The sequence below is a fragment of the Pipistrellus hanaki genome, assembly GCF_964339955.1.
Source record: "Pipistrellus hanaki genome assembly, chromosome: 5".
Lineage (NCBI taxonomy): Eukaryota > Metazoa > Chordata > Mammalia > Chiroptera > Vespertilionidae > Pipistrellus > Pipistrellus hanaki.
The window spans coordinates 48,712,990-48,725,905 of record NC_140507.1 but is presented as its reverse complement, the minus strand read 5'-3'; the positions used below and the strand labels follow the sequence as shown (position 1 = coordinate 48,725,905).

Below are 12,916 nucleotides of genomic sequence, written 5' to 3'. Positions count from 1 at the left end.
CACCCCCTACTGGGGATGTGCCCGCAACCAAGGTACATGCCCTTGACTAGAATCGAACCTAGGACCCTTGAGTCTGCAGGCTGACCTCTACCATTGAGCCAAACCGGTTTTGGCGAGAGCCACATTTTTTAAACTTAAACTTCTTCTAACTCCACTTCTTCCAAACAGACTCACCCAGGCCGTGGTATTTTGTGGAAGAGCCACACTCAAGGGGCTAAAGAGCTGCATGTGGCTCTCAAGACGCAGTTTGCCGACCACAGATCTATGCTAAGCTTGTAACTCAAAAATATTAAAAGGAATTTTTCTAAATGTCTTCAAAATTCAGATTGTTGTCAAAGCTAGTGTTTGAAATTTTATGAAATTACAAGAAGGCTTTCATACTGAGGAAATTCTCCAAATATATTGTTTCACAATCAAAAAATGCATGAAATATAAGGTACATCACTGAACTCATGTTATTTACAGAACATCAATCAAAATCTTTGTAAATGCCTTGTAGGAAAAAGTTTTACCTAAATTAAACAGAGCCACATGCAGCCACATGGATAAGTCTGACAATTATGATGTTGAGGAGGAAAGAAGTTACAGAACACATAGCATGAAACCACTATTAAAGTCTAAAAACATGCAAAACGTACTATTATTTAGGACTGTGTTCAGATGAATTAAAATTCCTGGGAACAGTAAACACCACATTTGAGGGAGTTGTTACTAGAGAAGCTTTCATTTCTTAAATTCAGAGGCAAATACAGAGATGTTTATAATAAGTTCTTTTCTTTTTTAATATATTTTATTGATTTTGTACAGAGATGAAGGGAGAGAGATAGAGAGTTAGAAACATCGACCAGAAAGAGTCATGGATCAGCTGCCTCTTGCACACCCCCTACTGGGGATATGCCTGCAACCAAGGTACATGCCCTTGACCGGAATCGAACCCGGGACTCTTCAGTCCCCAAGCCGATGCTCTATCCATTGAACGAAACTGGTTTCGGCAATAATGAGTTCTTAATATCTTTTCATATTACTAAAATATCTCACAAACTTTTAAAGTAAAAAAGCCTAATACAAAATTATGAGAACAAAATTAAAATTTACTACCGTGTTTCCCCGAAAATAAGGCATCCTCCGAAAATAAGTCCTAGCGCATGGAAAGATAAGACATCCCCTGAAAATAAGACCTAGCGCAACTTTGGGAGAAAAAATTAATATAAGACACTGTCTTATTTTCGGGGAAACAGGGTAAAGAGTAAGATGCATACTGAGGAGGAAAAGAGGGTCTAAGAGAGAGACTGAGGGGAAGAAAGTTTTCTGTTGTTTTTTTGGCGTGTTTTTTTTTTTTTTTTTTAAAGTGAGAGGTCCTTAACCAATTTTGTCTCTGATGTACATACTATACAAGTTAGCCATCAGTTTTATTTACAATAATCTTAGAGAGCCTTAAAATTCATATTTTAAATCATGGTCATTGTGCTGAGCATAGTATAAGAACAGTCTCCTAACTAGATCATGAAATGTACACACATTCCTGATAACCAGGATTTATCATCATAACTCCCCCTAACAGAAAACCGCAGTTACACCCCTTTATGGAGACAGCTTATAATTGTGGTTAAGGGTTTTGGAGTCAGACAAATGTGGGTTCACATTCCAGCTCCACCACTGACAAATTCAGTGATCTGGACAAGCTATTAATATTTCTAAATTAGGTATCTTAATCTCCAAAATGGGGTAAATAATAATATACTTCACTAAATCTTCATGCTAAATAATATAATAGCTGCCCCGAATTTAACACAAAGTAAAGCAAATAGTAAATGCTTAATAAAAGTTAGCTACTGTTATTAAAATTATTTAAATTAAATACACCTTAAATAATATAAAACCCTCTTCAGATGGAGTTTGGAATCACCTATTTGTCTCTGGAATGGAATTTCACTGACAGGAAACTAGTAAAACATCCAAGACACCCTTAATCAGAGTTATAATCTAGAAATGTGTAAACACTCTTCCACAAATCCTGATAAAGCCAACTTGATGTATAAAGTCAAAGGCAATTCAAGAAACACAGAATCTCAAACAAATATTTTCAAAGTTATGTTTCTAACATCAAACTGAAACAGCAATGAAAGACATCATATATTATTAACTGTGGTCAAATGTAAACAGTTTACCTATTCCTGCCACATACAGTTAGCAATCTCTTAAAACATGATTTATACCAACTGGCAGACCACACAATATTTTTATATTTTTTGTAATTCTTGCCTCTCTTATGATGGAAAAAAAAAATCATAAGGTGATATGCGGCTATAAGAGTCACAGAGGTTTCAAACCCTTAGGAAATTTGTTCCAGGGACTTAAATGATTCTTTTGTAGAGAATAGGATTACCTAATAGCCCTTCAGAATAACCACTCCTCTTACAGATATCTCTCGTTGCCTTCTTTTTCTCGTGGTGAATTTCCCATAGCAAGCACAAGCACTGTCCACTAATTGGTTAAACACTAAAGTTAATATCCTCCCAAAGTATCACTGTAATGGATAAGCCTCTGGAGGCTCCAGCATTGATGGTGTCATCTCAAGACGTTGAGCAGAGCTCTCCTGGCCATCTCCCCTCTTCCTCATCATCCCCTGGAAGAGAGAGGATCCAGCTCCTGCTGCTAATTGGGTGAGTGTCCCTGCAGGCAGCCCACTCGATTGACAACAGCCTTAGTGACACCTTCTATCTAATCTGCAAATCTCTGTGAGTCAGAAATAAATTCTGGGAACTATTTTCCCCAAATGCTTCTTAGCTTTGGTCTATCAACTTAACCTTCAAGACTTTCCAGCATCCTGAACTACATTCAAACTTTGGAAGTCTTTCCACAGTTTGACAAGTTTTTCTATCTTCTTGGTCAATGGTAAGGATGATTTGGACAAATATACTCTTAGTGTAAATAAGCACTAAAAGGTTAAATATTAGTCTCTGGGCCACAGCAGTGATTTCTCAAGCAAGAAAGAAGCCTTCATATTACAACACATACCACAATTAAGGTAATGCATCACAATGGTTAAATAAGTACATTTGAGTACTTATTCTAAACACTTTAAACATATTAACTCATTTAACCCTCTATGTAGAAATAATTATAATCTCTGTTTCACAGATGACAACATCGATACTGAAAAGCTAAGCACCCTGACCACAGTTCCATTGTTAGTGAGTGATTGAGCTATGCTTGGGACCCAGACACACTAATACCTCAGTCTATGATCTTAATCTTCTATATCATTCTGTCTCATCAGCTCTTTTAAAGATTAAACATGCCCTGGCCAGCATATGGCTAAGTGGCTGGAGTGTCGTCCTTGGACAAAAGGGTCTCGGGTTCCATTCCCAGTCAAGGGCACGAACCTGAGTTGCAGGTTCCATCCCGGCCCTGGTCAGGGAGCATGTGGGAGGCAGCCAATCCACGTGTCTCTTTCACATCGATGTTTCTATTTCTTCCTCTCTTTCTCTCTCTCTCCCGTCTCTCCCACTCTCTCTTTTAAAAAATGGCTCCACTCTCTACGGACTGATTCATACGCCTTTCAGCATAACGATTATTGCTTTTGTCTCATTTTTTATTCTTATAAGTATATCTCCAGTAGGACATGATCTCACTCATCTAGGGGAAATGGTGAACAACATAGACTGATGAAAAGAATAGACCCAGAGCTAAGGAGCCACGGGTCAGACTGTTGGACTTCAAAGGGAGAGATCAACCAAAGAGCCTAACAAGTGGTCGAGGACAATAGGGGTTGAGGCCATGGGGGGGGGGGGGGGGGAATTGGAATGGGGGGTTGAAGACAAATATGTGATACCTTAATCAATAAAGAAATTTTTTTAAAAAATGGCTCCATTGGCCTTACCAGATTTGGCTCAGTAGATAAGAGTGTCAGCCTGAGTACTGAAGGGTCCTGGGTTTGATTTCAGTCAAGGGCACATGCCTGGATTCCAGGCTCCATCCCCAGTAGGGGGTGTACAAGAGGCAGCTGATCAATGATAATGATTCTCTCTCATTACTGATGTTTCTATCTCTCTCTCCTCCCTTCCTCTTTGAAATAAACATATATATATATATATATATATATATATATATATATATATTTTTTTTTTTTTTTTTTTTTTTTTTTTTTTTTTTTAATGGCTCCATTGGTTGGTCATTGTCCTGTGCATGGAAAGGTTGCTGGTTCGATTCCCAGTCAGACCTCATGCTGGGATTTTGGGCTCGATCCCCAATAAGGATGTGCAGGAGGCAGCTAATCAATGTTTCACTCTCACATCAATGTTTCTCTCTTTCTCCCTTCCTCTCTCTCTAAAAATAAATAAAAAATACTTATTTTTTTAAAAAGGGGGAAAAAAGATTAAGCAGAAAAATATCCTCCTCTTCTGAAAGTCAACAATGCTCTCTAATCTCCCCCGCACACACCCCAAAAGAAAACTAAGCAAAAACCTGAGCAATTGGGGGGAAAGGGAAAAGGCAATGTGCCAGAGAGACCCAGCGGACATCAGCTAACTGACCAGTAAACTGACCAGTAAACAATCTAAGTAAATGCGGCCCCAGCTGCTGGAGGGCTCTAAATGAGAACGACTCTAAATGGAATCAGGGACCACCTGCATATATCCAGTAACGCCTGCCTGGGTCCACTGCCCAGCTTCAGTTTGATAGCAATTATTTTAACAGCAAGTCTAGATTCATGTACGAGACCAGCCCCCTGTAGGAAAACCTCAAGGGAGAGTTTCATACTCACCCCAGGTGATGGATGCCCTGAGGTGTAAAGGGAGGGTGGTGGCAGGGGGAGGGGTGTCCGTGTGATTTCTTGGGGCAAAGAATATATATGGATATCCTTTCCTGCTCAGAGAAAAATTCTATCTTTTAATAGCATTTTATTTCTATACCTCTCTAAATTTCTACTTAATAGGAGCAGCAGGGCAAAATTTCTAATTATACCACTCCATCAAAATTAGGGTGCTAAATAAACAATTTACAATAGCTAAGATTTGGAAACAGCCTAAGCGCCCATCAGCAGATAAATGGGTTAAAAATCTGTGGTACCTCTGCACAATTGAATACTACGCTGCTGTAAAAAAATAAGGAATTCTGATCATTTGCAACAGCATGGATGGACTTGAAAAACATTATGCTAAGCAAAAAAAGCCAGTTGGGAAAATATAAATATCACATGATCTCACTCATTTGTGGAATATAATGAACAACATTAACGAATGAACAAAAATAGATCCAGAGTCATGGAAGCATCGAACAGACTGTCCAACCTCAGAGGGAAGGTAGGGGAAGGAGGGGGGTAAGAGATTAACCAAAGGATTTGTATGCAGCATATAAGCATAACCCATGAACACAGACAGTAGGGGGGTGAGGGCATGTACTGGGGGGTGGAATGGCTGGGGAGAGGTCAATGGGGAAAAAAGGAGGTTTATGTAATACTTAAACAAATAATAATAATAAAAAAAAATAGAGTGCTAAGTAGCAGAAAACCCAACTGAAACTGGCTTATGCCATTCAACAAGATATCCATAGGTGGGCTTCCCTTAAGACAATTAATAATAATCTGAGCCGAAGCCGGTTTGGCTCAGTAGTAGAGCGTCGGTCTGCAGACTGAAAGGTCCCGGGTTGGATTCCAGTCAAGGGCATGTACATTGGTTGCGGGCACATCCCCGGTGGGGGGTGTGCAAGAGGCAGCTGGTCGATGTTTCTCTCTCATTGACGTTTCTAGCTCTCTATCTCTCTCCCTTCCTCTCTGTAAAAAAATCAATAAAATATATATTTTTTAAAAATATTAATAATAAAAATCTGAGACAATTCATGGCTCCCACAGTGGCATCAAAAATCAGACTCAGTTACCTCTCTGCGCCAGTCCTTGCTTTGGCTTCACTCACCGTCCCAGGATGGTGGCAGAGGCTCTGGACAGCATAACCAGACATCACAGGAAAGTGAAGAACCCCTTTTATGAGACGCCTCACACAAAAGGAAATCTTTCCCGAAGTCTCCAGCAGACTTTCCACCATGTCTCACTGGCCAGAACTGAACTACCTCCTCACTTTCAAACCAGTTACTAGCCTAGAAAGTAGGTTTACCACAACCGGGTTCAGTGATTCTCAACCTTGACAGCGCATCTTTTTTATAGCTACTCATGTGATTCTAAAGATCAGCCATGATTGAGAACCACTGAGTTAGACTAATCATAATTAGCCCTAATCACTTTCTCCTGAGTCATTTGGGGAATGGTACAGACCCTGCACAAAATTTGGATTGTCGGAAAGAGAAAAAATGTTGGCTGGGCAAACAACAGAATCTACACGACCACTTAACATCTGTTTTCTTTCTTTTTTAAAAATTTTATTGTATTGTTTAAAGTATTACAAATAGTAGTACGTATGTCTCTTTTTTTTCTCCATTGACCTTCCCTCTGTCTCCCCTTCCCCACCCCCGACACATACCCAATGTCTTGCATCCATTGGATATGCTTAACATCTGTGTTTTCAATGCACTTTCACCCCATTTTAGTCAATCCTCAAGGCTTTCCGCAGCAGTCCCATTTTACAAATAAGGAAACCGAGTTTATGAAGTAATTCTTTTAAGTATTCCAAATTTCCCTATGTTTCGATGCAACAGCAATGAAATTTCTCCAATAAACAGAAAGTCAGCAAAAGAGAATTTTTATGTTGTCCTGAAGAAAACAAGGCGAAAATTATTAAAATAGTAAAGCCTAAAGATGTACTAAAACCAAGACTTGGACGACTTAAATTCTAGTCCTGGCTGCCACTAACATTCTTCCCACATCTGTGATAAGAGCAGACTCACATATGAGGGCAACCTCCAGCTTTTCTCCCTCCCCTCCCTTCTCTCTCTCTCTCTCTCTCTCTCTCTCTCTCTCTCTCTCTCTCTCTCTCTCTCTCACACACACACACACACACACACACAACTAGACAATCTAAGTTTACTAAAGAGCATTTTATATACCCATGTAAGTGCTTAATAACTGTAAGAATTAGTTGTTTTAAATATATGTGTTTTGGGCCCTGGCCAGTGGGCTTGGTTGTTTGGAGAGTCATCCCATGCATGGAAAAGGTTGCAGTTACATTCCCGGTCAGGGCACATACTCAGGATGCGGGTTCCAATCCTGATCAAGGCAAGTACAAGAGTCAATAGATTTTCTCTCTCTCTCTCTCTCTCTCTCTCTCTCTCTCTCTCTCTCTCTCTCTCTCCAATAAATATATCAGTTAAGAATTAAAAAATAATAAAAATATGTATTTCCCTTTAGCATAGAATATATCCTCTCAAGAATGCCTAACATAAAATTTATGAAAAAAGTATATATGGCTTATGGCTGTTTCTGGCAAATATGCCATACATTTCTAAAGATCACAAGTATCTAAACTACACAGTTTAAGCTGCATTGAAAGAGGACGGACACAGGACAGGACAGGACAGGACAGGAAAGGAAAGGAGAGTGAAAAATTAAAGGACTGAAAAATCATTTTAAAAAGATTCCAGTGAATGATCTCCACTCTACAACTTAAGTATCCTAGACTCTTCTCTTTGGATCTCCTTCCTACCCTCACTGCTATCTCCAGCCCACACAGACGTCACACACTATCTCTCAGCCATCTCTTTCCCACTAGGCCCAGCTTCTGCTGAAAAACCTTCAGCCATTCTCCACAGGATATAAAGTCCCCATTCCCAACCTCGCTTTTATGGACCTCCATAATCTGAAACTAACCTTTCCATGCATCCCATTCTACTACCCAAAATGGAATCTCTATTCCAACCAAACCGGTCTCCTCATAGTTCTCAGACACTTGTTAGTAGTTTGGTTTCTTCTAAGCTGTTTTCAATCTGACAACGTGCTATTCCTTACTTAAAACACCAATGAGTTCCCAAAGTTCCAGCAAACCTTCTCTACTCTAACCTACAACCAATTCCTGGGGAAGTTAGAATATTGACTTGTCACTGAATTGTTAACTTTTTACCATGTGTGTCTGTGTATCCTTTGCTTCTTCAAGAACTTAGCACAATACAGAGAGGACATGTCCCCTAGTTTGAACTTTATTCAACCCAAGGACAATGAACTCAATTACCTCCTTTTTTATCTCAACCCCAATATTTGTAGTAGGTGCTAAGTATGTTCTGATTGCTACATAACTGAACTCAGCAGTTAAGTCTTCAGGTCCCACAGAACCCCCTCCAACATCCTTACACATGTGTGGAATATTATTCAAAGCATCAAGACCTCACAATTACATACACCTAACAAGTATTTAGTGCCTGCAGGAGGCATCTTACAGGGCAATTAAAAACAGAAATCACTTAAACACACAATTCTGAAAATGCACCCAAAAAAATCCATGTTTGCAAAAACAATGTAAACAATCTTAAAATATAAGCAGTCTGCCCTAGTTGATTAATTCTTGCTGCAGCTTTTCCCTCTGCTTCATGTCCTTCCTGCACTTCTTGACTCTCAGATGTGATGGAAAGGCCCAACTAGTTAGGCAAATGATTGACCTAGGCTGCAATTTCAGATGAACTAATCAAGCAATTTCCAAACACTGCAGAACCTTACTAATGTCTCTTATAAGTAGGACAAGAGAAACTGGACACAGAAGAATTAAGCGACCTGCCCAACTGTCATGTAACCAGGCCCTAACCGTGAAGGCGAATTAACTCAGATGTCCTGACTTAAATCCAGCGCTCTTAATCTTCCACAGGAACTAGAAGTAACATTTAAGGAGCAAGCTGGATAAAGGCGGTGTCTTCCTAACTTGACAAAAGCTTGTAAGGGAAAGCTGTGTTCTTACCATCTTCTGAGAAAGAATTTAAGTTAATTAAACATGATTAAGCCCAAACCGGTTTGGCTCAGTGGATAGAGCGTCGGCCTGCGGACTGAAAGATCCCAGGTTCGATTCTGGTCAAGGGCATGTACCTTGGTTGCGGGCACATCCCCAGTAGGGGGTATGCAAGAGGCAGCTGATCGATGATTCTCTCATAGATGTTTCTAACTCTATCCCTCTCTCTTCCTCTCTGTAAAAATTCAATAAAATATATTTTAAAAAGAAGAAGAAAGGTTCAATGGAAACTTTTCTTTAAAAAAAAAAAACAACACATGATTAAGAAAAAGGATACTTTCTGGTTGCTCTCTTAAGCATGATTATAAATTTTATTTCTTATGGTGAAGGACAGGAACGAAGAAGAATACAAATACCTATTCACAAATTCACCAAAGTCTACCTTGTGGGGAGGAAGGCTGACGGCTGCCCTCCCCCCACTTCCCAGATGCACTAGCTGCTGCTGGGACACACCAGGCATGTGTCCTGCTTGGCAGAAGAGCTAACATGCAGTCACATAAATAGCTTTCTGCCAGTGGCCAAACTGGCTGTGCCATCTGTCTCTCTGCACACCAAAGCCTCTCTCCTCAGCTCCCTAGCTCCCGAGGGAGCTGCGATAGCCAGTCAGGGAAGGCACGTGCCTCCCGCCAGGGACACGGGTAACACCAGGCTTCATGATCACTGTGTGTGTGTGTGTGTGTGTGTGTGTGTGTCCTTCTGGCCTCTGCCTTTCTACACTCACTCCTACAGATTTTCAGTCCCTCCCTACTCCCCACCCATACCCACTGCCACAGATACTGGAGAGCCATCAACCAAATAAGCCCACTTAGTCACATCTCCCAAAGTGATTCCCAATCCTCATTTTGCAACATCAAAGAGGTCACAGAGCCAAAGGGGACCTTGGACATTATCCAAAGCAGCTTCCAAAAATCACAAGGATGGCTCACTAAATTCTTCTCATTAAACTTTTTTCCAACTTATTCATTAAATGGATAGTTAAAAAGAATTAAGTGACCTGCCCAACTGTCATGTAACCAGGCCCTAGCCGTGCTGGGGACTTGAGACAGTCTGCTCAGTATGTTTAACCTTCCTTAAGGCAAGGAGACAGTGACATAGGGGTATTTTTCATAGAGGTGATGGCTACAAACATACAAGGGTCAGACTGCCAAGGCTGGAAATCACTAGATTGAGAAACCAGGGAAGAGAGAAAGACCCTAACACAGTTTTGCAAGACTGGATAACTGCTCCTTCCGCTGTCTGCTGTATGAGCTGGGATTTTTTAAGACAGAACAGGGAGCACTAGAGACATCCTCAGAACAGGCTATGGGTTACAGGTGGGGTCAATCTGCCCAGCTTCTCACTGGAGTTAATGCCCCCCGTTAACAGCAGGATCACCAATTCAGTGTTCCGGCACGGATTTCGGCCCCCTTTCCTTCCTCCTAGAAAGACTCTCTCAGATACTCAGACAGATATAAATACACACACACACAATTTATTCTGTGGCCACTTCACTCACAAGTCTTCCAGGATAGAGAAAAGCCCTGATGGTGTGGTTCAGTGGTTGAGTGTGGACCCACGAACCAAGAGGCGATGGCTGGATTCCCTGTCAACGCACATGGGGTGATTGTGGGTCTGATTCCCAGGAGGAGGTGTGCTAGGAGGCAGCCAATCAATGATTCTCTCTCATCATTGATGTTTTATCTCTCCCTCTCCCTTTCTCTCTCTGAAATCATCCTATCTAATAATCCTATCTAATAAAGAGGGAATATGCTAATTGACCATCACTTTATACCAGTGTTTCCCAAACTTCTCTCATGATGAGAATCACCTGGTAGAGTTGTTAAACTACAGATTCCTGAATCCCACCTAAGAAGTGCTAAACTAGAATTTTGGGGAACTTATAGGTAAAATTGTCTTAGAGCACTAGTTAAGTATACAGTTTTACCTGTATGTTCCCAAAAATTCTAGTTTAGCACTTCTTAGGTGGGATTCAGGAATCTGTGGTTTAACAACTCCACCAGGTGATTCTCATCATGAGAGAAGTTTGGGAAACACTGCTTTATACAAAGATGGCTGCACCCACAGCTGAGGCCAAGTTCCATAAGGAGCCTTAATGAGCAATCAGCAGGGACCTGAGGCTATGCCCTCCACCACCCGGCAGGGCTTGACAGGGGACCTCAAGGTGCACTTCCCCTCCTGGTGCTGGGCTAGGGGACCTCAGGCTGCTCCCCCTGCTCCAGCACCAGGCCAGGGAACCTCAGGTTGGGCCTCCACCCAGCAGGGCTTGATGGGGGACCTCAAGGTGCACCCCCAGGCTGCGACCCTGCCAGTGGGACTTGAGGGGGGGAGCCTGGCAGGGCTTGATGGAGGACCTCAAGGCATCCCCACGACCCCCACCCCACCCCCACCAGGGTCTGGGTTGGGGGACCTCAGGCCATGCCCCCCATCCTGGCACTGGTCCAAGGAATCTGAGGCTACTCGCCCCTGCTCGGCAGGGCTTGACAATGGTGGGACTGACCGGGTCTAGACCTAGCCCAATTTGGGGAGGGGGGCGGGGGTCTGGGTCTGGGTCTCATGCGATTTTGAGGTGCATGTGGGTGGGAGGGGACTTGACTCTGGGACTCAGGGTGAGCCCCGGACTCTGACAGGAGGAAGGTTTTCATATACATTTTTTAATAATTTTCTTTCGTCTCTGACACTTCTATTATAGAGAAAGGGCAAATAGCAATGTTAAATTATTTCCTCTAATTAATTACCTTGTAATGTGCACGAAAAAAAAATCACACACACACACACACACACACACACACACACACACACACACACACGATAGGGAGGAAAGCATCCAGCTTGACAGAGGTGGAATTCCCTATCTGCAGGCAGCCCTGCCTGGGATCAGAGGGCAGGCTGCTGGCTGCTCAGCCTTAAAGCCCATCAGTGGTCGGCGTGGAGGGAAGGAATGCGCAGAAAGCAGCACCACGCCAGGGAAGGACCCGAGACTGTCTGGGAAGATCAGAAATTTACAAAAGGAAGAGTGCAATTCAACACCCACCAGGTTTTCAAAGAACCCTTAGCGAAGTTCTTTTGAAAGATCATAAGACAAAAAAACTAGTAAAGCTGACGGTTTCTGTTTGGTAGGGGACTGTGGGCAGCTTTAGGGTGCATTAAAACTTGCTCGGGGAACGCAGGCACCGAAGGACGCCCGTCTGGGGCAGGCGGGCTCCGGGACCAACCTCTCCCGCATGGCTCCCGGCCCTGGCTATCCAAGAGGGGCAGGAGCGGGGAAGCGAACTTGCGACCAGCTAGCTGCCTGGGAGCCGGGGAGAAAAGACCCTAGAGAAGGCCCTGCCGGTCCGACTGAACCTCCAGTCCCCCTGGTCCCTGGCCTGGGGCAGGAGGCTGCCCGTCTCCCCCGGGGAGAGGCTCCTCCCGGCCCCGCCGCGCCGCAGCCCACCCCCCGCGCCCCGATCCCCACTCACTTTTGGTCGCCGCGATGAGGTTCTTGCCGTCCTTGATGAGCTCCTTGATGAACTTGTTGGTCCTCTCGAGCTCCACTTCGTGGGCGCGGACCCTCTCCCGGAACCACGGGCTGTCGAGGTAGCAGTCGCTGAATTCCAGGGGCTGCAGCCCCATGACGGCAGCGGTGCGGTCCGCGCTGCAGCCCGAGCCCGGCCGGGGGCCCAGCAGGAAGTCCCGGAGGAGCTAGCAGCCCGGGGCGCGCAGCGAGCGCGGTGCGGACATTCCCCTCGGAGCCAAGCCTGGACGCTGGACGCGAGGAGGACCCGGCGCCCCGCTCCCGGCAGCCCCGCCGCCGAAGCTCAAGTGCCCGCGGCCCCGCCCCGCGTAGCCCCCGCGCCCAGCACCCTCCTCGAGGCGAGAGGCTGCCCCGCCCCGGGCGCCTCCCCGGCCCGCCCCGCTGCTCGCCCCCTCGCTTTTCCCTCCCTCCCGCCTTCTTTCTTCCTCTCCTCCACTCCCTTCCCTTCCTTCCTTCCCCCCCCCCCCCCCACGCCTCTTCCTTCTCTTCCCCACGCGCAGTTGCCCCTCCTCTTCCTTCCGAG

At 44.0% G+C, this 12,916-nt stretch overlaps 1 protein-coding gene across 1 annotated transcript in view; it reads right to left on the bottom strand.

The window, feature by feature from the left end:
* The window catches only part of ARHGAP10 (Rho GTPase activating protein 10), a 240,111-nt gene extending 227,405 nt beyond the window's left edge, over window positions 1-12,706 (bottom strand). The window contains exon 1 of the mRNA XM_084884902.1: window positions 12,338-12,706. Coding sequence (XP_084741028.1) covers window positions 12,338-12,491 — 154 coding nt within the window. The 5' untranslated portion in view covers window positions 12,492-12,706. The remainder of the gene's footprint in view (window positions 1-12,337) is intronic.
* Window positions 12,707-12,916: the final 210 nt, after the last annotated feature.